The following is a 23974-nucleotide window of genomic DNA, read 5'->3' on the forward strand; positions in this document are numbered from 1 at the left end:
CAAAATCTATCAATAATTTTGATAAGTAATAAAATCAGCAATTGCTGATATTAAAGTACAAAAATTAATAAAGTGTATATATACATACATTCGACATAAAATCTAATTTTATATACAGTATATATATATATTTAGGAATCCATTTGGATTCATAAATACTTTCTAAAAACGCTCCAACGAGCTTCATCAGTGACGATAAACAAACTTTATTAACACAACACAAAGACAACAGTCGGATACAATCGGTTTAACAGCCTCACACAAACAACATATTTACACATGGTGTTCTAGTCCCTTTGGTCGTTTGGTGTCCTGGTTTCCGTGGTAACGGGTGTGTCCTCCTGCCGATCCACCAGGTAGTACCGGTGTCTCTGGATGTGCTGGTACAGCGTCGTGTACTTGGAAACCCTCCTCATCTTGGGCAGGATGAAGCTGTGGATGAAGGCGTCCCGGCTCAGGGGGCTCCGCCCCTCCGCCGCCAAAACGCTGTTGATGAACTGAAGGCAGAAGGAGAAGCAGTTGTGGTCGTCCTCGTCGAACCTGAGACGGACGGGGGGCGAGAGACAGATGGAATCAACTTTATTTATACGAGACGAGACGAGTGCAAACCGGGTCTGGGGGGGGGGTGGCCTACCTGTGCCAGGCGGGGTCCCACAGGGACCCCTCAGAGAAGCGCTCCAGGTACTGGTCCCACTGGGCCAGCAGGTGGAACATGTCCGGTCGGACCAGAGGAACGCTGACGCAGCGTTCCCAGCCGGTCGGCTGTTTGCCCACCCCAGAGCGGGTGTAGTTGTACACCACCCCTACACACACAGACGCAGCGTTACCCCGTGAAACGTGGTCCCTGAATGCAGCACGGGACAGGAAGTCCTCAAGATACGAACATTCATAGTTACGAACAACCGCGCGACGCCGTATCCGACTGCTGTAGTCCACCTTAATCACTTAAGGTGTGTGTGCGTGTGTGTGCGGACAGACGTTTGACCTTTGACCTCTGGTGACTGAATCCTACCTGACATGTTGGAGATTCCGGTGTGGAGATCGGACATCCCATCAAACTCTCTGAGGAAGAAACAGTCGGACAAACGGCGTCAGGATGTGTATGTGTGTACGTGTGTGTGTGTATGTGTGTGTGTGTGTATGTGTGGGTGTGTATGTGTGGGTGTGGGTGTGTATGTGTGGGTGTGTGTGTGTGTGTGTACCTGCTCAGGTTGTCGTGTGCTGGTGCGATCAGCAGGCAGCAGGAGGTCTTGTGTCCGTTGCTGAAGGGGGAGGGGAGGCTGACCGGCGCCTCCTGCAGTCTGCCCCCCCTCAGCGCCCCCCCACAATGGGGGCAGTTGTCCGGGACGGAGAAGCAGAAGATGTCCTTCTGGCAGTGAGTCAGACGCACCACACTCTGCTCCATCTCCTCCTGCTGACTGGTTCTTTCCGTCTCTCCGTCACGTCTTGATGTTTGTTGGTTACAGCCAATCAGGCGACGCCTGTACGCGACACTGACCTATCGGGTTTCAGTTCTTTCAGACAACGCGTCATGTGACCCGGCTCACCAGTTCCTGCTTCAGGTGACCTTTGGATCGTGTTGGCAGGGAGAAACATGAGGCGTGGAGTTCCCACTGGAGGAAGTTACCTTCATCATAAAATGGGGCGATCTGATTGGCTCAGCAGAACGACTGGACGTAAGTCAACACCTTTCCATCTCACCTGTCAAACTGTGTGTGTGTTTGTGTTCAGCACAGGGTGTCTGAGACCCAACTTTCCATGATAAAAATCTGGATCAAGTTTCAAGTCCGACTCAGTTTCAGGGATTCAATTTTTTTTTACTCCTGAGAAGCTAAAAAATAAAAGTCTGAATGAATCAATAAACTTATTGTGTGCAGAATCATGATCAGTAATCATCAGTATACATACATGAATTAATAATAAAAATACACACAGGTGTATACAAGTAGTCCTCAACATACAACAGTCGTTCCTAAGTTGAATTGTTGTTCATAAGTAGAAGTTGTTCATAAGTTTAATTGTTCCTAAGTCGTTATTTATTAAATTTCAATCTACAATCTTAAAATGTCATTACTACTCTAAATACTAAAGACTGAACAGAAACAATTACACAACATAAAAACAACACAGGACAAATAAAATACATGTTCAGGTCGTTAAGAGTTCAGTCGTTTTCATTTTTAAAAAAATACACCGAAAAATAATCAAGTTTACATCGTTAAATTTAACGTCTATTCACCACAAATACTGGACTCTAAAAATAACTAGAAAACCGTTAAAAGCTCATAAGTGTTACTGCACAATAAATCAGAATGAAAACATGTAATTTTTAAAATACGTACGTGTAGTTCCAATATCTACCCTTAAACATCACTCGTGAGTCAAGTGATTTTTTTACTCCAGATTAGTTTAAACTTAAATCCTGATAATTTAATCCTTGAGGAGAAGAAAACACTTCAAGGAACTGACTGTTGGAGCTGCGTGAACGCAGCAGTGCTGCCCCTGCTGGGGTTGTGGCAGAAAGGAGAACTGCAGGACAATAGTTGGGTATGGTGAAGCACGTTTGTAAGTTGAGGACTAGCTGTATGTACAGTATATTTATTGATGACATCACCAGGAAGTGACTTCACACTGACTGTATTTAATATTAAATAAAGGACAGCACGTCAGAACAGCTGCAGCATGATGACAGGAATATTCAGGTTTCTATTGGTCCGAGCTGCTCCGGGGCTCCGCCTCCTCGCGGCCCGGCCCCGACATCTGCATGAACAGCTCTCTCAGCTCCGTGATGTCATCATCGAGCGACTGGAGGGTGGACTGGATGGTGGACTGCTGCTCTCGCTCCTCGATGAAATCCCACAGACGGACGTTGTTCATGAACTGAAACAAACGGACGGTTTAGATTCGCAGATAAACCAACCGATGAACAAAACGGTCAAAAACGAGCGGTTCTGACCCGGACGTTCCCCTCGGAGCTCAGCTGTTTCCTCTGTCGGTCCGGTTCTGGCCGGGTTCCGTCGGGGAAAGCGTGAAGGTACAAGCACTTCCCTCCGAATGGACACGACCCCCGACCCTGGTCGAAGTACTTGCAGGCCTTCTTACTGCGGAGACAAACCAACGGTAACCAGGTCAACCAAACTGGACCGGGTCTGGAACCAGGTCCAGAACGCTCAGCTGTTGGGTCACCTGACTCCAGACTTGAAGAGTTCCACCAGGTGGTCCTTGTCGTCCTGGTCCTCCACCCAGTAGACCGACGGAATGACGAACTCGGAAGCGACTCGACACTCTGGACACGACCTGGAAGAGAGAGACGAGTCTAAAAGATCCCGTCCAGGAGTGAGACCCGGTCCTGGACCATCAGAGGTTCTGGTCCTGGACCACCAGGGTTGCTGGTTCTGGTCTTACTTGATGATCTTGTTGCTGAAGCTGCGGGTGCAGCGCCACTGCCGGATGCAGGACAGACAGAAGGTGTGGCAGCAGGACGACAGGATCCCGAAGCGGCGCTCCGACGGGTTCACCTTCTGCACCACCACCTCCATGCAGATGGAGCACACCTGCAGGGTATACGGGACCGTCACGGCAACGGTTACCACGGCAACTAGGAAACGGACGGACGGAGCGAGCGAGCTCACCTTATCTTGACTCAACTGAGCTGCAAACGCCTTCTCCATGTCGGCCTCGAAGGCCAGCAGACACATCTGGAGGGAGACGGGAGAGACAGACAGGTGGAGACAGACAGGTGGAGACAGACAGGTGGAGACAGACAGGTGGAGACAGACAGGTGGAGACAGACAGGTGGAGACAGACAGGTGGAGACAGACAGGTGGAGACAGACAGGTGTTAGTTGTTCACCTGGTTGTTTACTTCCTGTACACAGGTAAACACACACCTTCTCGTGGGCTCTGCGCTGCTCTGGGTCGTGGGGGTGCAGCACCTCCCGCCGACACACCTCACACATGTTGCCATGGAGATACGAGCAGGTGTCGCCATAGTAACAGTGTCCCGCCGCTGCGTAGGGGCACAGCTGGGGGGGGTCGTGGTAGCTCCCAGGAACTGCTGGTGGGGAGGGGACAGGATTGGACAGGAGACTCCTCACAAACACCAGCAGCCAATCATACGACAGAACCAACCTGCTTCCTGCGCCGAGGCGTCCAGACCCGTCCTGATGGCGTCCACGTACGACTGGGGGGACGCCCCCATGACCTCTGACCCCAAGCTGTCTGCTGAGCCCCCAAACACCCTGTCTGCTGCTAAGACTGACAGACAGACGGGTGAGAGATAGACAGGTGAGAGACAGATGGGAGAAGCACAGCGCCGCCACCAGGGGGCAGCAAACGATCGACTCACCTCTGTCTCTGAGCACCGGCATCTTCTTCACTCCACCTGTGACTGGAGCTCCACCCCCAGCTCCGCCCACACCTGTCTGACTCTCTGAAGCCCCGCCCCCTCCCCCTCCTCCTCCTCCTCCTCCTCCTCTGGATGACACTTTGATGTGATCATATCTGTGTGACCAAACGTAAAAAACAGGATCAGATGAGGGTGGGGGCTTAATGTGGGCGTCACCTGTCGGTAGGTCACCTGCAGCGCTCCCCGTAGGCACACGCCCCCCGCTGGTAGAACTTGCAGATGGTGGAGGGTTTGCTGCTGGTGGGGTCGTGGGAGAACAGGCAGCGGCTGCCCTCTCTGCACACCCCATGGAGGAAATACCTGAGGGGGGAACAGGAAATAGAATCACTCGCTTCAAGCTGATGCCCTGACGTAACCATGGCAACGCAAAACAAACCCTGCTTCGGACAAGAGTTTAATCTTTGCTATGAATTTGAGTCTTTTATTTTGATACATAATGACTTCCTGCCCAACTCGTTCACTTGCGTTCACACCTGTTCTGTCACAGAATGAAGGGGTTGGAATGAAAACACAGGATTTATAAGAAAATAGAAAAGACCCGCAAACTGAAAAAAACATAATTCCACAGGAAATACCAGAAAAATAAATCCTCCAACTTTTAGGATGGGATAAAAAAAAAACTGTCTCCTTTTTACAAAATTATATTTTTTAAGAAGCAGCAATTTTTCTATGACGACAGGAACCAAAACAGTTTCCGGTTCGGGGGTCATCGCCCACAAGGGGCCCGTCTGGCTGCAGGGCCCCTTCCGATTGTCCTTCCGGTGAGTTTTATTTATTTTTATGCTAAATCCAATCATTTTAATACTTATTATTGTGGTTTATTCACATTAATTCATCTCCGTGACCTCTGGAACCCCCTGAAGGACGTGTTACCCCCCACCCCTGAGGACCACCTCAGACACCCCCACACGTAAATAACCCGTCTTTAAACCGGGACGTTTCCTGGCTCACCGGAACACAGCAGATATTTCTCACAAAAACATCATAAACCAAAATTTTCATTTAATCTCAGTCAAACTGCGACGTAAACAAACATTTAAGGACAAACAGGAAGTGGAAACAGCGAACAGGTAGCAGCGGCTAAAAACATTAGCATGATGCTAACGCAGCCGCCATGTCCGCCAGAGCGCGAGACGGAGCGACGGACGGGAGGGCGACAGACGCGTCGCAGACAGACAGGTGGACGACAGATGGGTGGACCGACGGACTCACCTGCAGGTCACCTGTTTGGTGCTCATCTTCCTCACGGACCTTCAGCGGCGGCAAATGCTCCTCAGCTATGACGTCAGTGTCCCGGTCTTTGTCGTCCGACAGGCGACCAAGCCAGGGGGCAAAGGTTCCGGTCCGCCTTTCCTCAGTGACACTTGGCCAAGCCTAGATATAAAATATAATTTAGTATCATATTTCTATTTAATATTATATATTAATTTAATATTAATAATAAATAATAATAATACTCTTTAATTGGATGTTCATGTTATTTTTACGGTCTTACGCAGAATAGTCGCTAGACTGTGCAAGCCCGGAAATGTACTCGCCGCTTACCGGAAGCGGAAGACATTACGTCGTCATTTCCCGAAAAAAAGAAAAAGATTCCGATTTTGCGAAGTGTATTGCTTTGTTTTTGATTCTTTTAAGTAATCTACAGTTTAACTAGTCAGTAGTTAAAAACAGCGACCGGTCAGTTGTGTTTTGTTTGAGTTGAACTCACGAAACAAACAACAACAATCCGTCAGTTGCTGCTATTCGCTTTGTTTTTTGTTAGCCTAGCCTAGCCTAAAGTAGCCTAGCATACCGGACCGGACCAGCTACCCGTCCACCATGGGAGCCCACCGCGGTGAAGGAGGCCAGGAGTGGATGGAGCAGGACCGGCCCGAGCAGCCGGAGCAGAGCCCGGTAAGAGGCGCAGGCTAGCGGCTAACGGTTAGCCTTGAGACAGCTAACTAACAGGTTTATTTATCAGGTTTCATGACGTCATACCTCAGTTTATATTATTGCTGTCTGAATCAGTGGTGTTAGCTGTGGCATTTGTTATCAGTGACGTCACAGAAGGGCCTTATTCATGATGTCATGGCTCCAAAACAGATGGAATTGTTTTGAAAGGATTCATTTCTGATCCATAATGAAACCGTGTCAGAGCGGGTGTTGTTTGATCCCAAAGAGGTTTTGATGGAATAATTAATATGTATTTAATTTAAAGTGTCCTCAGATTATTAGATGTGTGTCTGTAGTCATTGATCATTTACAGGTTAGATATTATTGTTGTTGACTTGTTTATTTAACTTTCAGTGTCTCAGTTCTTCACATTAAAACTTATGGATCTTTATATGAATCTATAATAAATTATAAACAATTCAATATCATTTTTAGACATTTTAAACAGAATCTCTGTTGTATTTGTGCAGCAGCCGTGGAACCTGATGATCAAACACAGACAGATCCACAGACGAGGACGACGCTCCCATATGACAGTCAGGTCAGTGCTGATGTACACCAGTGTGTACTGGGTTGTAGTGGTCCTAGTGCTGGTCTAGACTGGGATACAGCACCTCCGATTGATCAATCTGTGGTATCTCCATTATCTTCTCCTGGTTCATAGTGGTCCATACTGGGATATAACACTGTGAAATGTGAAGATCCCTATCAGTTTGCGCTGGTTTAATCAGGTCTGTGTGTGTGTGTGTGTGTGTGTGTGTGTGTGTGTGTGTGTGTGTGTGTGTGTGTGTGTGTGTGTGTGTGTGTAGTTACACTGACCCTCAGGTGTCCATGGACCTGCTCAGGGCAGTTCTTCAGCCTAACTTCAATGATGACATCATGGCTGTCTTCAAGAAATACCAGAAGGTCAGAGGTCACAAAAATGTGTTTTTAAAAGCAAACAAGACATTCAGATAAACTATAAAGTCAACTAATCACAGATTATTTTTTTAATTAATTAGCTCATACATGCAGTGAATGTAAATCATTTATGGCGCCAGCGGGAAGCTGCTCTTCTATGACCATCATCAGTTTTCAGCTTCCAGTGTTTGAGCTAAATGCTAACTAAAAATAAAGACAATTACGATGATAGTTTATAAAAATTTTAATGAAATATGTTTGTAGCATGAATTGCAAACAGATGAGTAAAATAAGGAAAAGGCACAAAAATAAAGGCTTCAGGTTTATTTTTTTATTTTTATTTTTCGGCATCAACGTAGCCACAAGACAACACCTGCTTCTGCTCTTGTTTCTGTTGCAGTTCTTTGAGAAAGCAGCGGAGAACGTGAAGGAGAACGTCGGCGATGAGGTTCAGACGGATCAGCTGATCAGAGAGGCCTGCAGGAACGTTCTAGAACATGTGAGATGTTTTCTGAGAGAACCTGAGGTCCAACATGAACATGAATGTTGTTGACATGAGAACAGGTTGGATAATGTCGGGTTTTGACCCCGTGACCTCATGACCCCGTGACCTTGCGACCTCATGACCTCAACTGTTTCTGTGTGAGGTTAACAATAGTTTTCTGTGATGTCATCATCAGGCCAAACAGCTGTTTCCAGAACCTGATTCAAAGAGGGTGGGGTCAGAGGTTGCCATCAAGGTAGGAACGGACCAATGAGAACATGGTGATCATGTTGTCATGTGATCGTGTCCTGATACGGTTTTTCTCCTCAGAGGTCCAGAGCTGCTGATGAAGACTACTGTCAGAGTGGAGCCCCCCTCATCAAGAAGGTACCGCCCCTCCTGTGTAGCCAATGAGGTCATCATGTTGTGATTGAGATGCCACCCGGGGATTATGGGAAAAATATATATTCAGTCACATTATTCTCATAATGTCATGGAGTTAGTGACTGTGGCTGTCAGTGGTGTGTGTGTGTGTGTGTGTGTGTGTGTGTGTGTGTGTGTGTGTGTGTGTGTGACCAGTGCGCACACTGACTGTCTTCGTCGTGTCTCCAGAGGCGGAGTCGACCCGTGGCGTCAGGCGTCTCGTCTGATCGACCTCATGCCTTCTCCACTCAGTGAGTGTCAGACGTGATGATGTCATCACCATCCAAGAAAGTCATGTGACACACCCGTTACTACTGTTGTTGTTTACAGGATGAAGGTCAAGTCCGAGCCAATCAAGAGAGAGGGACCAAAGGTGAGCCGTTTAGCAGCAGCTCATTGGTTCAGACACTCCTGACAGCTCAGCAGCATTAGCATATTAGACGATGCTATCGCTAGCATGCTAGAGGGTAGGATTTTGCTGATATCATGCTAATATTTTATCTTGGTGTGTGTGTGTGTGTGTGTGTGTGTTTCAGTGGGATCCATCCAGGCTGACTGACAGCAGCACGTTTGTTCTCGGCTCCAGAGCCAACAAGTAAGTCGTCATGTAAACATCGGGTGGGGGTGGGGGTGTCACCATGGTAACGGATGCTCCTCAGCTTTCTGGTCTGAGGTTTGACCTGAAGTCGTTCATGTTCTGTGTGGCTGCAGGGCGCTGGGGATGGGCGGGACCAGAGGACGCATCTACATCAAACACGCTGATCTGTTTAAGGTGAACACACACACACGGCCAGTGGCTGGGGATAGTGAGTCAGCTGAGTGTGTGTGTCGGATATAAACATTCTGTGTGTGTGTGTGTGTGTGTCAGTATGCAGCGGACGCAAAGGATAAGCAGTGGTTGGCCGAGAGACACCACATGAGAGCAACAGGAGGGAAGATGGTGAGGAAACACACACACACACACACACACAGCAGTACATTCAATGGCAGGATGGATCTTAGACACAAACTGCTGCAACACAAAGACCCTCTTTGTTCCTATGATGCTGAATGACTTTCAGTAGGTTATGCTAACATTAGCATTGTTGCTAACCCAATGAGTCCACTCCTTTCTGTTTTCAGGCCTACCTGCTGATTGAGGAGGACATCCAGGATTTGTCCCGCAGCGATGAGTACAAGTATGTCACCCTGTCCATAGCAACAGCCCCACTGATGAGTGGCTGTCATAGTAACAGATGTGCGTGTGCTTTCAGGGACTGTCCTGATGTCAGGATGGATGAGATGAAGCCGTTCTCAGTTCCTCTGTGGATGGTGGAGAAGATGCAGCGAGCCATGGAGGCTCAGAGAGAGGCTGACCTCTGATCCAGATGGGTGCTTGCTTTGATTTTTTTGTTTGACTTTTTCTTATATTTCTAAAAGAAATTAAAAAAAAAATCACCTGAATAAGTCCTGGACTGATTTACCTGCCGTTCATTTGGTTGTTCAGGTGAGTCACCTGTATAATATCACATGACACCCTGTTTTGTGACATCACACTTTATAAAAATAATCCAAAACAACAGAGAGATAATCTGACATCAGATGGACAGGAAGTCACTCGATCCCTTCCTGTTTGTCCTTAATGGCGACCCTGAAGCGTTCCTCCAGCAGAGACAGTTCACTGATGAGGTCAGTGATGGCGTTCGTAAAAGCTTCCTGTCGACAAAAAACGTCATCAGCGGCGTGACATCACTTCCTGTGGGAGTGCAGACGAGTGTGTTACCTGTGGACTGTAATCAGGTGTCGTCTGAACCCTGATGACGATCTTGTGTTCTAGAGGATGAGGAACTTTATAACCGGCAAACAGAACCTGAGGATCCTTCAGCAGCTGACTGGAACACACACACACGTGGTTTGTTTGAGTAGCAGCATCGGTAAATCTTTAATATCTGGTATAAATATATGGTTTCTTAACCATCTGTTGACTTCCGGGTTACTGTTGGCTCGCAATTTACTAACCAATCAGCATTCATTAGAATGCTAGCCGCTTCTAACATATAATCAATATTTTCACAAATTAAAATTACTTCCTAACAGATGATTTCGTGAATTGATACACATTTTACCTTCATTTCAATATTCATTGCAAAATATTAAACACATGTTAGCATCTGGTTTGCAGGTTATCATTAAGTTGGTTAGCATGCTATCAGTTAGCCACTTACGCTCGGATGATGTTCCCCAGCGTGTGGTCCTCCTTGTTCAGTGTGAATAAACAGGCGTTCGGGACTTTCGTGTCTTTATTGATGGTGATCTTTTTCTCACCTTCAAACAGAAGAAACGACTCAAAGGCTGGAGGCGCGTTCATCTTCTCTTTCAGCGAGCGTCAGGTCGGCCACAACAAACCGGAAACTACTCGCTGTAAAGAAAATGACTTCCGGCTCCCCTGTCTTCTTCTTCCGTTGTGTCATTGGATTCCAAAATAAAAATAAAAATAAAAAGCTATTTCGCTGATAATAAAAACATAAGCGACATTTTAAAATATTGTAACCAACGCTTAAACGTTTCTTTTAAACATTTAAACCAGGAGTAGTTACAATTAAATTTAAAAGCAGACTGAAAATACGATAGATTCCGACGGCTGCAAAGAATTTTTAATTCAATAGAAAAATAAACAGCAACAATCCAATGTAAATTTGTGAAAATAAGTATGGTAGTATTATTATTAATAATGATGATGATAATAATAATAATAATATTACTATTATTGTTATTTATACATGCAATAATACTTAACCTCATTTTGAGCAAGGACACATTTTTTAAAAAAAGATTAAAAAGTAAGTAAAATATACGGTGTCCTTGAAGTACAAATCAAATTAAATAAAAATCGCATTCATGACGTCAGCGACAAAAGCGTTTTAATTTTGAGGGCGGAGTGTATTTGTTGTCTGATCCAATTACATCGCTCTTTCCTCTGCCTTTACGCGTCTGATTGGTCAGCCGGCGGAAGTTTGTGTTTGAATGCCTCCGGCTCTGATTGGCTGTCTCTGTCGGGATCAGTACGTTTAAAGTTGGGGGCGGGAGTGTTTCCAGTTTGAATCCAGGACTGGATCTCGGCTCGGACCTCTAACCGGTGACCGGTGAGTTACCGGTAGATTGTGACGTTTGTTCCCGGTAGATGTTACCGGGGGGTGACCGGTCTATCGCTCCGCTGCTGCTGTTTGAATAGTAGGCGCTTAAACTCAAGGAGAAGCTAACGGCTAGCGGATCTAACGGTACTGTTAGCATTAGCAAAATGCTAAAGACTTAGAGGTGATAAAAATGGAGCTAGTAACTAAATAACTAGTAGAGACTAACTACCTGTTACCTGGTTACTAGCAGTGGAGCAGGTGACTGTGTGCTCAGTAAACACCTTATGGAATCACAGCTAGCTGCTAACATTAGCTGCTAGCCAGTGCTCAGATTAGGCGAATTTAAAGGGAGTCTGATGCACGTTTATAGCCTGTTAGCTCCTCCAGTCAGATGATCACAAAGAAAATAATGGTATTAGTTTGTTCAAATCGATGTATCGATTATGTGAAAGGGTGAATGAAAACACGCTGATGGTATTTAGTTTTTCTCATCGATCAGTTCAGGACTGATCGATGCCCTTCCGGAGTTACAATCGACCAGGAGGACAGTCTATATAAATAATATAATAAAATAAAAAGTTAAAAATTTATAAAATGTTCCGTTATGTTGATCTGATCAATCTGTATTAAAGTCCATCATTACATCTATTTATACATTTATCAATAGTTATACAGACTTAACCTGTGGATAATCAATTATATATAAGGTACGTAAACAATAATAACTAGAACCAATGCAGTCACAGACTGCAACATCCCGGGACACCCGTGAATTCAAAATGTTACTCATAGGTCAAAGATCAAAGCTAATACTCTGACCTACTGTCATTGATCAAAGCACTAGCTTTGATCTGTGGTCTTACTCACACTGGCCTTCTCCCTCATTTTCCTAACTTATCCGGCTCCTGAGTGTACAAAAGTTGATATTTGACCTTGACCGAGTTTTCTCAAGGTCCAGGTCATCGTCTCATTCTCATCCCCTTTGCTGCCTGAGTCATGTGCTTTTTGTTTCATCTTTCGATCTGAAGATATTGTGAAGATATTTGGTGGACGGACTAATGAACGAACTAACTAACACTGACAATAACAATTCATCACCGCTTTGAAGCGGGATGTAAAGAATTAGTCATGTAGCTCATATTTGTGGAGGTTCGACTGTGTTTTGTTTTTCAAAATGAGCTGCCGTGGTAACCCTGCCTGTCTCCTCGTCTCCTCTCCTCAGCGTTAACCCATGGCGTCCCAGAACACTGACCCTGCGGTGGCAGCAGCTTCCTCCACAGCTGCCCTCAAAGGCAGCGAGAACACCGGCAGCGCCGCCAAAGGCTCCGTCACCAAACGGTGAGACCGACAACCTCGTCAGATGATGTCATCGATCCGGTCATGTGACAAAGCCTTTTAAGGCCTGTGAGATAATAAACAAGTGTGTGTGTGTGTGTGTCTGCAGGCTGCAGCAGGAGCTCATGACTCTGATGGTGAGTGTGTTGTCACACACATCTGTCACACGGCTGTTTCCATGTCCATGTACAGATGTTCATCATCTTCCTCTGCCTGATGAAGAGGTGCATCATGGGAAAAGATTCCTGAAGCTGGTTTAAAGCAAAACCAACCAGATGTTTAAAATTTACAATTTTCATCTATTTTATATTTTACGACCCTGTTTAATTTCGTCATCGGCGAGTCGACAGTGGCTATAAACGTTGCTCGGCAACAGGAGCATGGTTTCATGATGGGATGGCCTGATGACTCGTGACCTTCGTCTCTGTTGATGCAGATGGCGGCCGATAAGAGCGTGTCGGCGTTTCCAGAATCCGACAATCTGTTCAAATGGATCGGGACGATCGACGGCGCTAAGGGCACGGTACAGACACACACAGACACACACACACACACACACACACACACACACACACACAGTCACTGCGGTAACGTCAGCTCTGATCAGACTCTATCTCTGTCGTCCCCCCCCCAGGTGTACCACGGTCTCAGGTACCGCTTGTCTCTGGAGTTCCCCCCCGGCTACCCGTACCAGGCCCCCCGTGTGAAGTTCGTCACGCCGTGTTTCCATCCCAACGTGGACGACCAGGGTTTCATCTGCCTGGACATCCTGAAGGACAAATGGTCGGCGCTCTACGACGTCCACTCCATCCTGCTGTCCATCCAGAGCCTGCTGGGAGGTAATGTGTGTGTGTGTGTGTGTGCGTGCGCGCGCGCGCGTGTGTGTGTGCTGATGTCTGCGTTTCCTTTCAGAACCGAACAACGAGAGTCCTCTGAACACCGCCGCCGCCGACCTCTGGGACGACCAAGAAGGTGAGATGCTTTTAATCAAGTTAATGTAATCAAGCTAATTTAGTCAAGTTAATTTAATCGAGCTAATTTAATCATCTACATTAACTGCTTTTTTTTTTTCTTAAACAAATTTGTGAGGAAATGACGATCAGTCAGACCAGCTCTTGCGTAGTTTCGCACACTTCCTGTTTGGGCAGTGGGCGGAGTTATTTGTGCTGAGGTGGGACTAGCTTTTATTATTAGCATCCTCACCACTTGTACCAGGTTAACAAACCAGAACTGTGTGGTCAGCGTTTTTGTGAAGCAGGAAGTGTTTTCTGGGAGTTGTAGTTCTGACCTCCGTGTCTCTTCCAGCCTTCAAAGCTCATCTACACTCCACCTACCAGAAGTGAAGCAGCTCCACCATTTCTTCTCCTTCTGTCCGTCTTCAGTTTGTACAGTATTTTTATGTTGTCCGCCTCACTGTCAATAAAGTTCTTAATTCAACACACAGACTCCTGAGCACTAATATGAAGGTCAAAATCTCCAGGTCAGTGATTGGCTGAAAGAAATCTGAACATAATTAAAATCTACACTTTTGAAATGTTCAGTTAATCCAGTAAACAAACAGTTTGTGAACATTTATATTTGATTATTTAATCATCCTGTTTCTACATTGTTTTAGTTTTAAATTTATATTTCCTAGTTTGGGATAAATAAAGATTATCTTAAGGCGACCAATTTGAGTCACCTTCTCCATAGTAGATCTCCACACCTCTGTCCACTATGGGCAGATTTCAGGTTGATGTTTTCAATTCAATTCAAAAAAACTTTATTTGTCCCCGAGGGGCACCTTTATCAGATCTACAGAACTGCGTTTAAAAGTAATGTTTAGTTCTGGAAAATCGACAATCTTCACGTGAGGTCACGTGATCTCCGACGTGAACCAATCACGGCCGAGCTGCGCCCTCATTGGCCCTCCTCCACCCGGCAGCCCAGCCCACAGCAGGGCAGCTGGAAGCAGACGGCCGTCTTGCCGGAGACGCCGTCCAGCTCCATCAGGTCCTCCAGGCGCTCGTCAGGCTCCTCCACGTCGCCATGGACCTCGGCCCACGCCGGCTGGGTGGCCTCCACCGCCCAGAACGCCACGGGCACCTGGGGCACCAATGAGCAGCGCCGTCAGGGAGTGACGCCCACGTGGAGGCGGAGTCAGAGCCAGAGCTTCTTCTTACCCTCAGCTGCATCTCAGTCAGCATGGCCTCCAGGGCGGCGATGTGCCCCACCAGCCCCGGGCTCGGCTTCTCCTCCGCCGTGAGCCACGGCACCTGCACCGACGCCACGCGGGCGGCCACGCCCACCATGCCATCGATGCATCCTGGGCAGACAGACAGGAAGCGAGACAGGTGGAGACCTACGAAACGTCCCGCAGACAGGAAGTGGACAAGTGGACACTGACCTGTGTTGACCAACGAGCGTCTGTCGTAGTTGTGGTTGAGAGGAAAGCGTCCAATCAGGTCACAGGCCTTCTGGAGGTCAGACAGGAAGTTCTCCAAAGCCGACAGGAAGAGAACCCACAGACGCTCCAACACCTGTCTGTCCTCCTCGCCTAAGGGGTCGCAGTCCGACAGCAGGTGGACGAGACGCTGGGACAGACCTGCAGACAGACGGGCAGACGTGGAGGTGTGACGCAGACAGACGGGTGAGAGACGGACGGGTGAGAGACGGACCGTGGCAGATCCTGTGGGCCAGGACTCTCATCTCGTCCATGTCGTCCCTCAGGAAGCTGCAGTCCGCCGAGCTCCCCAGAGACGTGACCAGCTGCTGGAAACAGGAAGTGACGCGACTCAGAGCTTCCTGTGCGCGCTCACATTCGCCCTGCTGCCGCCGCCGCGCCGCCAGCTCGTCCACGGAGCAACGCCAGCGCTTCATGATGTCATCGCCCACCTGCTGGAGAGGACGGACAGGTGAGGTTGACTCCGCCTATCTGCCTTCATCAAACCTGATTGGTTCTACGTCTGTTGATGGAGATCACAAGTACTGGAAATAAAATCACTGGTGAACCGTTAAAAACACAGAATATCATGTTATTAGCCCGTAGCAACCCCCCCGACCCACAAAGAGGAAGAAGCAGCTGTAAACAACTATAAAGAAGTATAACTACAGACATATAGAACAACTGATACATAGAACTATAGTTATATATATATATACAATTATAGATATATGGAACAATAGATATATATAACTATAGATACATTATTATACATACATAGAAGTACTCTCTCTATATAACTATAAATATATATATAGAGAACTATATATATACTATATACATATATATATGTGTGTGTATATAAGTATATATACCTGTATATGTATAACTATAGATATACATATATAGAACTATAGATATACTATATACACTGTGTGTGTACATATATATATATATATATATATATATATATATATATATATATATACACCCACCTTATATATAGAACTACAGATATATATTCCTATAGATGTACAGTATATATATGGAACAATAGATATACAGTATAACTATACATATGTATAAATAACTGATATACTGTATATAACTATAAATATACAGTGTAGATCTGTAGATTTAGATGTATGTAACTATAGATATACAGTGTATATTTATAGATTTATATATATAACTGTAGATATATATATAAGTATAGGTACACTACCATATACAGGTGTATCTCAGATCCTACACTGATATAACGCGTTGGAGGTGAATCAGAGGTGAGTTCCTGCTCCTACCTGTTTCCCGCTCGTCCTCCTTCTCCTGCGGCTCCAGGCGGTTCCTTTCAGCTCATCTGTTCTTCTCTCTGGAGGAGGTTTTTAATTAGAGTCTGGAGCCCAGATGGGTTCTGGATCCTCCAGGGGCCTCAGGGCCACAGGTGAACCGCCTCACCTGTCCAGGTAGACCGCATCACGTGAGGGTTATTTTAGACAGGCGCTGTGGTGAGAGGTTTTTCCGTCCCTGCTGGTGGTTGATCTCTACTAGAGGTTTGTTTCAACCAATCAGGTTATTGATAAATGTCACATTGGGTCAAATCACAGGTTTTATTTATATCAGCAGCAGGAACAACATCTGCAGAGACTCTTAGAATAAAACCTGAGTGTAAAAATGAGTTTAGTTAACTCTAAATGAATGAGTTTCGTTTAATACTAATAACTAAATCAATTTAACCATAAGCTTTATTTGGTATAATAACTCACTTTAATATTAGTAACACATCCTGACTTTTTTTCACTGCAGTATAATAATTTTATCATTATTGTTATGTCTTAATTACTGTAATATCAAGGTTTTCAATTATTATATTAATATTTTATTACTCCTTTTCCCAGGGGGCCGTGCTGCAGTCACACCTGGGTCATAAACTCCCCTCCCCAAAGCCCCACGGGAGCTCCAGGAGGTTGTGCTCTGTTGTCACGGTGATAAAAACCCACACTGACACACACACACACACTTTTATATATACAGTATTATGAATGTTTTTATCTCATTTTGACTGTTTTTCAAACTGGTTGCTCACATTTGTTCATTTCCTGCTCAATTAATAATAATAGATTTTTAATAATAAATTGCTTAGTTAGTAATGATTAGTCTACAATAGAATAACTATTAAGCATTCCTTTGCAAGTAACCAAATTTACCCTGTTTATATAGTTCTTATTTATTAATGATTATTTCTGATAATTATTATCATACAAACTGGTTCAGCTGCTGAAAAAAAATCAAAAATCCATGAAAAATAAGTCCTTGGTTTATTTGATGACAGTTTACACAGTATTTGTAAAAGTTTAACAGTTTCTTCATTGATATATAATAATTAGCTGTTTCTCTATCTGTGGGTGTGTTACAGGTGATCAATATCAGTTATAGATTATCCGTAGCTCAACCCAACCAGGTGAAGGAGGGGGAGGAGTCGTGGTTTCTACCTGCACAACTAACCAAATAAATTAAGATAAAAATTATTATTCCCGGAATAAACAGAAAAAAACTTACATAAAGTGATGAAACAACATTATAATCCCAATAAAGACAGAAAGTAAAAATTTCTATAAAGAGAAAATAACTGTGATGTGAACTTTTTGAATGACATGCTGAACATTTCATACCCCACGCCAGCAGGGGGCGCTGTGAGTCCATTCAAACATGGGTACAGCCTGTGTAGTCCACTAATAGAGGTCATCAGCTACTATTAACAGGGTGGTGGCTCCACACCAACCTTGTTGACCCACCTGAGCCCATAAATGGGAGTGTAGCGGTGCCGCAATCCAAAAAAATTCAAAAAATAAAAAATACATAATTTTTTTCAAAAAATGTGTTTAAATTAAAAAATTAAAATTATGACAGATTCCATTTTAAAGGCGAACAACAGGTGCCTCAACAGTTTACCATATTAGCTTTGGCAGCCGTCACATGATGTTAGCCGTCCCCACCTGCACCAACCAATCCCTGATGGGAATCAGGTGTAGGTGGAGCATGTTAGCATCCAGCAAGCTCCGCCTACACCGACATAAAAGTGTTTCTGGTTATTTGGAATAAACAGCGGGCTTCTCTGAAGCTAGGCTAATGGTTAGAGCTGTTTCCTGTCTTTATGCTAAGCTAGGCTAACAGTCCTGGAAACTCCACACAACACAGAATAAAACACAACAGGAAGAGTTAATACGTTAGCATGTTGATGACAAGAAGCTACAGAATCCATCCATCATCCATCCATCCATCCATCCATCCATCCATCATCCATCCATCCATCCATCCATCCATCCATCCATCCATCATCCATCCATCCATCCATCCATCCCCAGTAACTCTGTCGAGCCCCTCCAGGTAAATCAGGCCCCTCCCACCATGAGGAGATCCTAGGAGGATGAAAACCAGATGCTGAATGACCTCGGTTCCTTTCTGAAGGAGCGTCAGATCTTCTCTAAGCTCCTCCCCTCAGGAGGCGGGATCAGGAGCTCAGGACTGACTAGAAATGTTCTCAGTTCAACCAGGAGGAGGCGACAAAGAGCCAAGAAAAGATCCTCAGTTCATCGGAGACAGGAGACAAGCTCCGCCTCCTGACTGATTTGATTGGCCGTCTTCACAATGTGGGAGGAGTAGTTCTCAAAGGGCCGTGGTCGGCGCAGGATGGTGGTCTACAAGTGGGGGTTACAACGTCTGATGTTCATGCTGGGGTCACTGTGGTCGTCATGGCACCGTGTGTCGTCGTCATGGCACCGCATGTCATCGTCATGGCAACGTGTGTTGTCGCGGCACTGCACTTCGTCGTCATGGCACTGCATGTTGTCTTCACGGCAACACATGTCGTCATTATGGCAACGGATGTCAATGGATGTCATCGTCATGGCACTGTGTGTCGTTGTCATAGCGCCGCGTGTCGTCGTCATGGCGCCGCATGATGTCGTCACGGCAACGCGTGCGGCGTTATGTTGGTGTGTGTGTCGTTATGGCATTGCATGTCGTCGTCACGGCGTTGCGTGTCGTCCTGGTGGCGCCTAGTGTTGTCGTCGTGGCCCCAGATGTCGTCGTCACGGCGCCGCCGGTCGTCATGGCGGCGTGCGTGAGCGTGCGAGCGCCTCCAGCGCCTCGTGACACAGACACTGACAGAAGCCGTAGAGAACCAGCAGCAGCAGCGTCGACGGCACCAGACTCACCAGGACCACGCCCAGCCACAGCCGGCCAATCATCAGCAGGTAGATCCCCAGGGGGAGGGAGCTGAAGTACACCTGTGGAGGAGGGGGGCACCGCCGTCAGCCCACCTACCCGTTAGCACCGGGGGGGGGTTAACGGCGTACTCACCAGGCACAGCGCCCCCAGCAGGCAGCGGGGGAAGCTGCGGGCGCTCCAGGCGCGACATTTCTGGGCGGGGGGGTCGCAGGGCAGCGAGTCCAGGCTGGGGGGGCGGTACACCCCCAACACGTTCAGCACGCTCAGCGAATCCGACGACGGCGACTCCTCCGGGAGTTCCATGATGGTGATGACCAGACAGTCAGAGGAGTGAGACGAGTCGGAGGCCCCGCCCCCTGAGAGACAGACAGGTGGGGGGGCAGACAGGTGAACAGACGTCACGGATCAATCTGAAAACTAGATGATTTATACCTCTGCTCTTACCAGTCAGACTGTTGGGGTTCAGGACCACCTCCCCCCCTGTTCCTCCTCCTCTTCCTCTTCCTCCTCCTCGGCGAGCTCGATCCTGATTGGATAAAACAGCCAGGATGTGTCTGTCATCCTCCATCAGCCACACCTGAAATGAAAAAGAGTTGGATTTCATTCTATCTCCTCCTCCTTAATAATCAATCAATATATTAATCAATCGATAAATTTAATTCTGTTGTCTCCATGGTAACCGCATCCTCACCTCCTCGTCGGGGACGAACGTCTCGTGGCGACAGAAAGGACAGCTGATGATGGACGGCGACGACTCGCCTGGGGGGGACCAAACAGGAGAGTCACACATGATGACATCACACCGGACGGAGGCAGCACGCTGCCCTCTGATTGGTCCAGGTGAGGGGGCGTGTACCTGACGCACCTACGTCCACCATCTTCTTCAGACACTTGGCGCAGACGCGGTGCAGGCAGCCCAGCAGCTTGGGCTTGCGGCTGCGCGTGTCGTAGCGGTTGTAGCAGATCTTACACTCCAGCTCGTCCAGCGTGAGCGCCAGAGACCGCGCCCACGCCTGCACCTGAACGCAGCACGACAGTCAGAGAGGCCCCGAACGCACCGCGGCAACCAGGTGAGGGCAACCGTGTTTAAACAGACCCTCATTATCATCATCATCACATCTCACCTTTCCTTCATTTTCCCGAGGCTCCGCCTCCTTCTGCTGACTCATCTTATTGGCTGTTGATGGTCTTCACCTGTAGCAGCAGGGCAGAGCCGCATGGGCGGGGCTTGAGTTCACTGGAGGCGCTCTGTCCAACCAGAAGACCTGCAGAGAGACAGACAAGTAAATGAGACCTGTGCCTCATCATGTGACACCGGACCCTCATCATGTTGACACCTGACCCTCATCATGTGTCACCTGACCCTCACCAGGTAACACCTGACCCTCATAATGTGTCACCTGACCCTCACCAGGTGACACCTGAGCCTCACCAGGTGACACCTGAGCCTCACCAGGTGACACCTGACCCTCATCATGTGTCACCTGACCCTCATCATGTGTCACCTGACCCTCACCAGGTAACACCTGACCCTCATAATGTGTCACCTGACCCTCACCAGGTGACACCTGAGCCTCACCAGGTGACACCTGAGCCTCACCAGGTGACACCTGACCCTCATCATGTGTCACCTGACCCTCATCATGTGTCACCTGACCCTCACCAGGTAACACCTGACCCTCATAATGTGTCACCTGACCCTCACCAGGTGACACCTGACCCTCACCAGGTGTCACCTGACCCTCACCAGGTGACACCTGAGCCTCACCAGGTGACACCTGAGCCTCACCAGGTGACACCTGACCCTCATCATGTGTCACCTGACCCTCATCATGTGTCACCTGAGCCTCACCTGGTGTCACCTGACCCTCAACAGGTGACACCTGACCCTCACCAGGTGTCACCTGAGCCTCACCAGGTGACACCTGACCCTCACCAGGTGACACCTGAGCCTCACCAGGTGTCACCTGACCCTCACCAGGTGACACCTGACCCTCACCAGGTGTCACCTGACCCTCACCAGGTGACACCTGACCCTCACCAGGTGACACCTGAGCCTCACCAGGTGTCCTGCATCTGGAGTACTTTACCCTTATTCTAGACTGCTGGGTGTATATTATTATGGGATATTTATAGACTGCAGCGGATGTTATGTAAGTAGCAGGGGGATACTGAGGATGCTACCGTTGCTATAGCAACAGCTCTCTTCTTGCCTGAGGCTCAGGAATCAGCCAACCAGAAGAGCCAGGTGTGATCACATGACAGGACGGAGCCACAAGGACGTCTCATTCAGTCGCGTTCTGGTTTAGACGATGACATCATCAGTTTGTAAACAAAAACAACTAGCAGGTCGGCACGGCAACAGGAGACAGAACTCACCTCACATGAACACCACCTGTGTTCTGTGTTTACAGTGTTCACAGTATTTATAGTGTTTCTGAGTATTTACAGTATTTTTTTAGTGTTAACAGTATTTGTAAACATGGATTGGAGGTGGGGGGGCCCATAACATGTTCTCTCTGGCAAACATTAATTATCTATCCCAGCATGCACTGGGGCAGAGATGTTTGGACGTGCGTCTCATTAATATTCTCTTCATATGAACTCCTAGCTTTGCATGCAGTCTGTAGCCTACATATCCCATAATGCAACACACTACAGATAACAGCTCAGATATGTGTTGATGAGCCATGTGACCTCACAACACCATACATGCAATTACAAAGACTTGGCACTATGACATCACTCCTCAGGCTGTGACATCATTCAGTGTTGCTGCTCACCTTCTGATTGGTGGAGGTGCAGCTGCAGGCTGATTGGCTGTAGTCTCCCTACGGTTGAAGCAACATGGAGGTTGCTCAACTTCCAACGTGTTTCAGAGATGCTTCAAGTTGACTCACCGCAGGCGATGTTGCTGCAGGTCTAGTTGCTCTAGATCTGGTTGCTGTAGCTCTAGTTGCTGTAGCTTTAGTTGCTGTAGGTCTAATTGCTATAGATCTAGTTGCTGTCACTCTAGTTGCAGTCGGTCTAGTTTCTGTAAATCTAGTTGCCACAGGTTTAGTTGCTGTCGGTCTCTCAGACACCTGATCGGTGTCGGTTGCGTCTCCTCATCTGTGGAGCCTCTGGCTTGTTGCTGTAGATCTAGTTGCTGTAGATCTAGTTGCTATAGATCTAGTTGCTATAGATCTAGTTGCTATAGATCTAGTTGCTATAGATCTAGTTGCTATAGATCTAGTTGCTGTCTGTCTAGTTGCTATAGATCTAGTTGCTGTCGGTCTGGTTGCTGTCGGTCTCTCTGACTCCTGCTCGGTTGCGTCTCCTCACCTGTGGAGCCTGTGGCCTGTTGCTGTGATCTAGTTGCTGCCGCGTTGCAGCAACGCGTTGCTGGTCTCACCTGGTTGCGTCTCCTACATGTTGCTGCAGCAGCGCTGTCGTCTGGTCGCTGATGACGTTGCGGTGGTCTCGCGGGCTGAAGCAACACTGCGGCAGATGTCCATCATCCGATTCGTTCACATTCGTCGCGCGCCTCCCTCAGAGGGCAGCTGCTAGGCTAACGGGCTAAGAGGCTAACGGGCTAATGAGCTAACGGGCTAGCGGCTACCAGCGGTCCGTGTCTCCGGTGGACCGGGGATGCTGCCGGTGACTCATCCGCCTCTCTCTCCGCGGCTCCTCCGCCTCTCTCTCCGCGGCTCACCGCAGCGCGCGCGGCCGGAGACGGGGTTGCCATGGAAACCGGCCCGCAGAGGAGCGACGGGAAACCTCCCGCTGATGATGAGTCGGAGGCGATCGATGATCGATAGACTGATCAGGTCATGAATAAACATGTGGGTCACGTGTCATCAGAAGTCACGTGTCATCCCCATACAAGTTCTCCAGAATCGGTTGCCAGGCGACGTCACGAGCCTCTCTACAAGGAGTGAAGTGACAGGATCGACAGCGAATTTGTAGCTTATTATGGGATGTCCTGTTTCTGCTTCACAGACCGGGTCTTCCAGTGAGGCTGATGCTGGTTCTCATGCTGATGGATGAAACCCGGTGGTTATGACGTCACAGACGCTCAATAGTTGGTTGATCAAAACAAAAACACAAACAAAAGCAGGAAACGGACGTAACAGCTTCCAGAATACCACAAGAAAAGAAAATAATCGATTATTAATCACTGAATATTCATCTGATTGCAAGACAGACTCATAGTCCAAAGAATAAAAACCATCCAGCAGGAGTCAGTCTATCCGGGTTGGATTTACTAACTTTATCATACTTCCGGTGAGGTTCACTAGAGAAAAACATCCTTATATTTTTGTTCTGTCTGTCCCCATATATTCTGCAATACAAATGTCTAAAGAAAAATACTGTACTACAAAACCTTTTGTGCGTGCGCATTCAGACACGTAAAGTATTTCTGTATTTTATTATTAGTGTTTTGGTCAACATATTATGAAAGATTCAAATAAATCAAATCATTGTCAAATCTTCTATTTATTTTCTTAACTTGTTATTAGAATGTTCTCCATACCCTATAATTGTGATGTAATCACTTATATTTTGACCTAATTTTCAGTAGTTTACCCAGAAAAACCTGTATTATTAATATTATATTAATAGAAGAAGTAATCACAGACCACATCAAATGAATCGCATCCGTCCTCAAATTTATTTGAAATATTAAAATTATTAATATTCATCTTTAAACCCCAAAATATAATCTGTCGAATATAATCTGGACCT

The 23974-nt window shown here is 47.0% G+C and overlaps 7 protein-coding genes across 14 annotated transcripts; 2 read left to right on the forward strand and 5 right to left on the reverse strand.

Moving 5' to 3' along the window:
• Nucleotides 1-195: 195 nt before the first annotated feature.
• LOC137595563 (MKRN2 opposite strand protein-like) lies at nucleotides 196-1506 on the reverse strand. Its single transcript, XM_068315757.1, has 4 exons — nucleotides 1203-1506; nucleotides 1013-1062; nucleotides 635-803; nucleotides 196-540 (listed from the first exon to the last, which is right to left on the reverse strand). Exons 1-4 carry the CDS (start codon nucleotides 1403-1405, stop codon nucleotides 288-290), a joined length of 675 nt encoding a protein of 224 aa, XP_068171858.1. The 5' UTR covers nucleotides 1406-1506; the 3' UTR covers nucleotides 196-287.
• Nucleotides 1261-9612, forward strand: LOC137595560 (deoxynucleotidyltransferase terminal-interacting protein 1). 2 transcript variants are annotated; one of them, XM_068315754.1, is made up of 16 exons: nucleotides 1261-1375; nucleotides 1513-1676; nucleotides 5087-5168; nucleotides 6173-6303; nucleotides 6813-6883; nucleotides 7152-7248; nucleotides 7643-7741; nucleotides 7923-7982; nucleotides 8057-8113; nucleotides 8339-8400; nucleotides 8480-8522; nucleotides 8686-8744; nucleotides 8861-8921; nucleotides 9018-9089; nucleotides 9272-9327; nucleotides 9403-9611. In XM_068315754.1, exons 4-16 carry the CDS (start codon nucleotides 6229-6231, stop codon nucleotides 9509-9511), a joined length of 921 nt encoding a protein of 306 aa, XP_068171855.1. In that variant the 5' UTR covers nucleotides 1261-1375; nucleotides 1513-1676; nucleotides 5087-5168; nucleotides 6173-6228; the 3' UTR covers nucleotides 9512-9611. The 2 variants fall into 2 exon arrangements, with proteins under 2 accessions (XP_068171855.1, XP_068171856.1); XM_068315755.1 differs by lacking the exons at nucleotides 1261-1375; nucleotides 1513-1676; nucleotides 5087-5168 and having other exon boundaries at nucleotides 5951-6303; nucleotides 6816-6883; nucleotides 9403-9612.
• On the reverse strand, nucleotides 1803-5766 carry mkrn2 (makorin, ring finger protein, 2). 2 transcript variants are annotated; one of them, XM_068315752.1, is made up of 10 exons: nucleotides 5620-5766; nucleotides 4579-4707; nucleotides 4348-4502; nucleotides 4131-4256; nucleotides 3890-4053; nucleotides 3633-3698; nucleotides 3406-3554; nucleotides 3187-3297; nucleotides 2957-3101; nucleotides 1803-2880 (listed from the first exon to the last, which is right to left on the reverse strand). In XM_068315752.1, the coding sequence occupies exons 1-10, from the start codon at nucleotides 5643-5645 to the stop codon at nucleotides 2707-2709; spliced, it is 1245 nt and encodes a 414-aa protein (XP_068171853.1). In that variant the 5' UTR covers nucleotides 5646-5766; the 3' UTR covers nucleotides 1803-2706. The 2 variants fall into 2 exon arrangements, with proteins under 2 accessions (XP_068171853.1, XP_068171852.1); XM_068315751.1 differs by having other exon boundaries at nucleotides 1807-2880; nucleotides 3890-4056.
• A 4-nt stretch (nucleotides 9613-9616) lies between the features above and the next one.
• On the reverse strand, nucleotides 9617-10554 carry polr2j (RNA polymerase II subunit J). Its single transcript, XM_068315758.1, has 3 exons — nucleotides 10354-10554; nucleotides 9912-10020; nucleotides 9617-9844 (listed from the first exon to the last, which is right to left on the reverse strand). Exons 1-3 carry the CDS (start codon nucleotides 10494-10496, stop codon nucleotides 9743-9745), a joined length of 354 nt encoding a protein of 117 aa, XP_068171859.1. The 5' UTR covers nucleotides 10497-10554; the 3' UTR covers nucleotides 9617-9742.
• A 636-nt stretch (nucleotides 10555-11190) lies between these two features.
• On the forward strand, nucleotides 11191-14034 carry ube2c (ubiquitin-conjugating enzyme E2C). Of its 3 annotated transcripts, none has more exons than XM_068315096.1 (7): nucleotides 11191-11271; nucleotides 12485-12600; nucleotides 12707-12734; nucleotides 13034-13120; nucleotides 13232-13436; nucleotides 13510-13569; nucleotides 13903-14034. In XM_068315096.1, exons 2-7 carry the CDS (start codon nucleotides 12494-12496, stop codon nucleotides 13938-13940), a joined length of 525 nt encoding a protein of 174 aa, XP_068171197.1. In that variant the 5' UTR covers nucleotides 11191-11271; nucleotides 12485-12493; the 3' UTR covers nucleotides 13941-14034. The 3 variants fall into 3 exon arrangements, with proteins under 3 accessions (XP_068171197.1, XP_068171198.1, XP_068171199.1); XM_068315097.1 differs by lacking the exon at nucleotides 11191-11271 and adding an exon at nucleotides 11276-11406; XM_068315098.1 differs by lacking the exon at nucleotides 11191-11271 and adding an exon at nucleotides 11324-11443.
• A 375-nt stretch (nucleotides 14035-14409) lies between these two features.
• Nucleotides 14410-15456, reverse strand: zgc:109913 (regulator of G-protein signaling 9-binding protein). Of its 2 annotated transcripts, XM_068316301.1 has the most exons (4): nucleotides 15255-15456; nucleotides 14984-15181; nucleotides 14760-14902; nucleotides 14410-14682 (listed from the first exon to the last, which is right to left on the reverse strand). In XM_068316301.1, the coding sequence occupies exons 1-4, from the start codon at nucleotides 15454-15456 to the stop codon at nucleotides 14497-14499; spliced, it is 729 nt and encodes a 242-aa protein (XP_068172402.1). In that variant the 3' UTR covers nucleotides 14410-14496. The 2 variants fall into 2 exon arrangements, with proteins under 2 accessions (XP_068172402.1, XP_068172401.1); XM_068316300.1 differs by having other exon boundaries at nucleotides 14760-15181.
• Nucleotides 15457-17333: 1877 nt separating this feature from the next.
• LOC137595187 (E3 ubiquitin-protein ligase RNF182) lies at nucleotides 17334-23396 on the reverse strand. 3 transcript variants are annotated; one of them, XM_068315094.1, is made up of 7 exons: nucleotides 22641-23396; nucleotides 20371-20511; nucleotides 20112-20265; nucleotides 19938-20005; nucleotides 19691-19823; nucleotides 19379-19602; nucleotides 17334-19305 (listed from the first exon to the last, which is right to left on the reverse strand). In XM_068315094.1, the coding sequence occupies exons 2-7, from the start codon at nucleotides 20413-20415 to the stop codon at nucleotides 19126-19128; spliced, it is 804 nt and encodes a 267-aa protein (XP_068171195.1). In that variant the 5' UTR covers nucleotides 20416-20511; nucleotides 22641-23396; the 3' UTR covers nucleotides 17334-19125. The 3 variants fall into 3 exon arrangements, with proteins under 3 accessions (XP_068171195.1, XP_068171193.1, XP_068171194.1); XM_068315092.1 differs by having other exon boundaries at nucleotides 20103-20265; XM_068315093.1 differs by lacking the exon at nucleotides 22641-23396 and adding an exon at nucleotides 22030-22207 and having other exon boundaries at nucleotides 20103-20265.
• Between the last annotated feature and the right edge of the window lie 578 nt (nucleotides 23397-23974).

Source organism: Antennarius striatus, chromosome 5, assembly GCF_040054535.1.
Source record: "Antennarius striatus isolate MH-2024 chromosome 5, ASM4005453v1, whole genome shotgun sequence".
NCBI lineage: Eukaryota > Metazoa > Chordata > Actinopteri > Lophiiformes > Antennariidae > Antennarius > Antennarius striatus.

Bases quoted from the DNA above. Each gene is read 5' to 3' on its own strand.
- polr2j (XM_068315758.1), bottom strand. From the start codon at position 10,496: ATGAACGCGCCTCCAGCCTTTGAGTCGTTTCTTCTGTTTGAAGGTGAG. The intron at 10,021-10,353 runs GTAAGTGGCTAA...TGTGTGTTCCAG, and splicing joins CTGGGGAACATCATCCGAGC to TCAGCTGCTGAAGGATCCTC. The intron at 9,845-9,911 runs GTAACACACTCG...TTTTGTCGACAG, and splicing joins CACCTGATTACAGTCCACAG to GAAGCTTTTACGAACGCCAT.
- LOC137595560 (XM_068315754.1), top strand. From the start codon at position 6,229: ATGGGAGCCCACCGCGGTGAAGGAGGCCAGGAGTGGATGGAGCAGGAC. The intron at 7,983-8,056 runs GTAGGAACGGAC...TTTTCTCCTCAG, and splicing joins GGTCAGAGGTTGCCATCAAG to AGGTCCAGAGCTGCTGATGA. The intron at 9,328-9,402 runs GTATGTCACCCT...GTGTGCTTTCAG, and splicing joins TCCCGCAGCGATGAGTACAA to GGACTGTCCTGATGTCAGGA.
- mkrn2 (XM_068315751.1), bottom strand. From the start codon at position 5,645: ATGAGCACCAAACAGGTGACCTGCAG. The intron at 4,503-4,578 runs GTGACCTACCGA...TTGGTCACACAG, and splicing joins GCCTACGGGGAGCGCTGCAG to ATATGATCACATCAAAGTGT. The intron at 4,257-4,347 runs GTGAGTCGATCG...TCTGTCTGTCAG, and splicing joins GCCGGTGCTCAGAGACAGAG to TCTTAGCAGCAGACAGGGTG.
- ube2c (XM_068315096.1), top strand. From the start codon at position 12,494: ATGGCGTCCCAGAACACTGACCCTGCGGTGGCAGCAGCTTCCTCCACA. The intron at 12,601-12,706 runs GTGAGACCGACA...GTGTGTCTGCAG, and splicing joins AAAGGCTCCGTCACCAAACG to GCTGCAGCAGGAGCTCATGA. The intron at 13,121-13,231 runs GTACAGACACAC...TCCCCCCCCCAG, and splicing joins TCGACGGCGCTAAGGGCACG to GTGTACCACGGTCTCAGGTA.
- LOC137595187 (XM_068315092.1), bottom strand. From the start codon at position 20,415: ATGAGTCAGCAGAAGGAGGCGGAGCCTCGGGAAAATGAAGGAAAG. The intron at 20,266-20,370 runs GTGAGATGTGAT...TGCTGCGTTCAG, and splicing joins CTCGGGAAAATGAAGGAAAG to GTGCAGGCGTGGGCGCGGTC. The intron at 20,006-20,102 runs GTACACGCCCCC...GGTCCCCCCCAG, and splicing joins GGTGGACGTAGGTGCGTCAG to GCGAGTCGTCGCCGTCCATC.
- LOC137595563 (XM_068315757.1), bottom strand. From the start codon at position 1,405: ATGGAGCAGAGTGTGGTGCGTCTGACTCACTGCCAGAAGGACATCTTC. The intron at 804-1,012 runs GTAGGATTCAGT...CTGTGTGTGTAG, and splicing joins CGGAATCTCCAACATGTCAG to GGGTGGTGTACAACTACACC. The intron at 541-634 runs GTAGGCCACCCC...CGTCCGTCTCAG, and splicing joins TGGGACCCCGCCTGGCACAG to GTTCGACGAGGACGACCACA.
- zgc:109913 (XM_068316300.1), bottom strand. From the start codon at position 15,456: ATGAAGCGCTGGCGTTGCTCCGTGGACGAGCTGGCGGCGCGGCGGCGG. The intron at 15,182-15,254 runs GTCCGTCTCTCA...GTCTGTCTGCAG, and splicing joins GGCCCACAGGATCTGCCACG to GTCTGTCCCAGCGTCTCGTC. The intron at 14,683-14,759 runs GTAAGAAGAAGC...TTGGTGCCCCAG, and splicing joins TGACTGAGATGCAGCTGAGG to GTGCCCGTGGCGTTCTGGGC.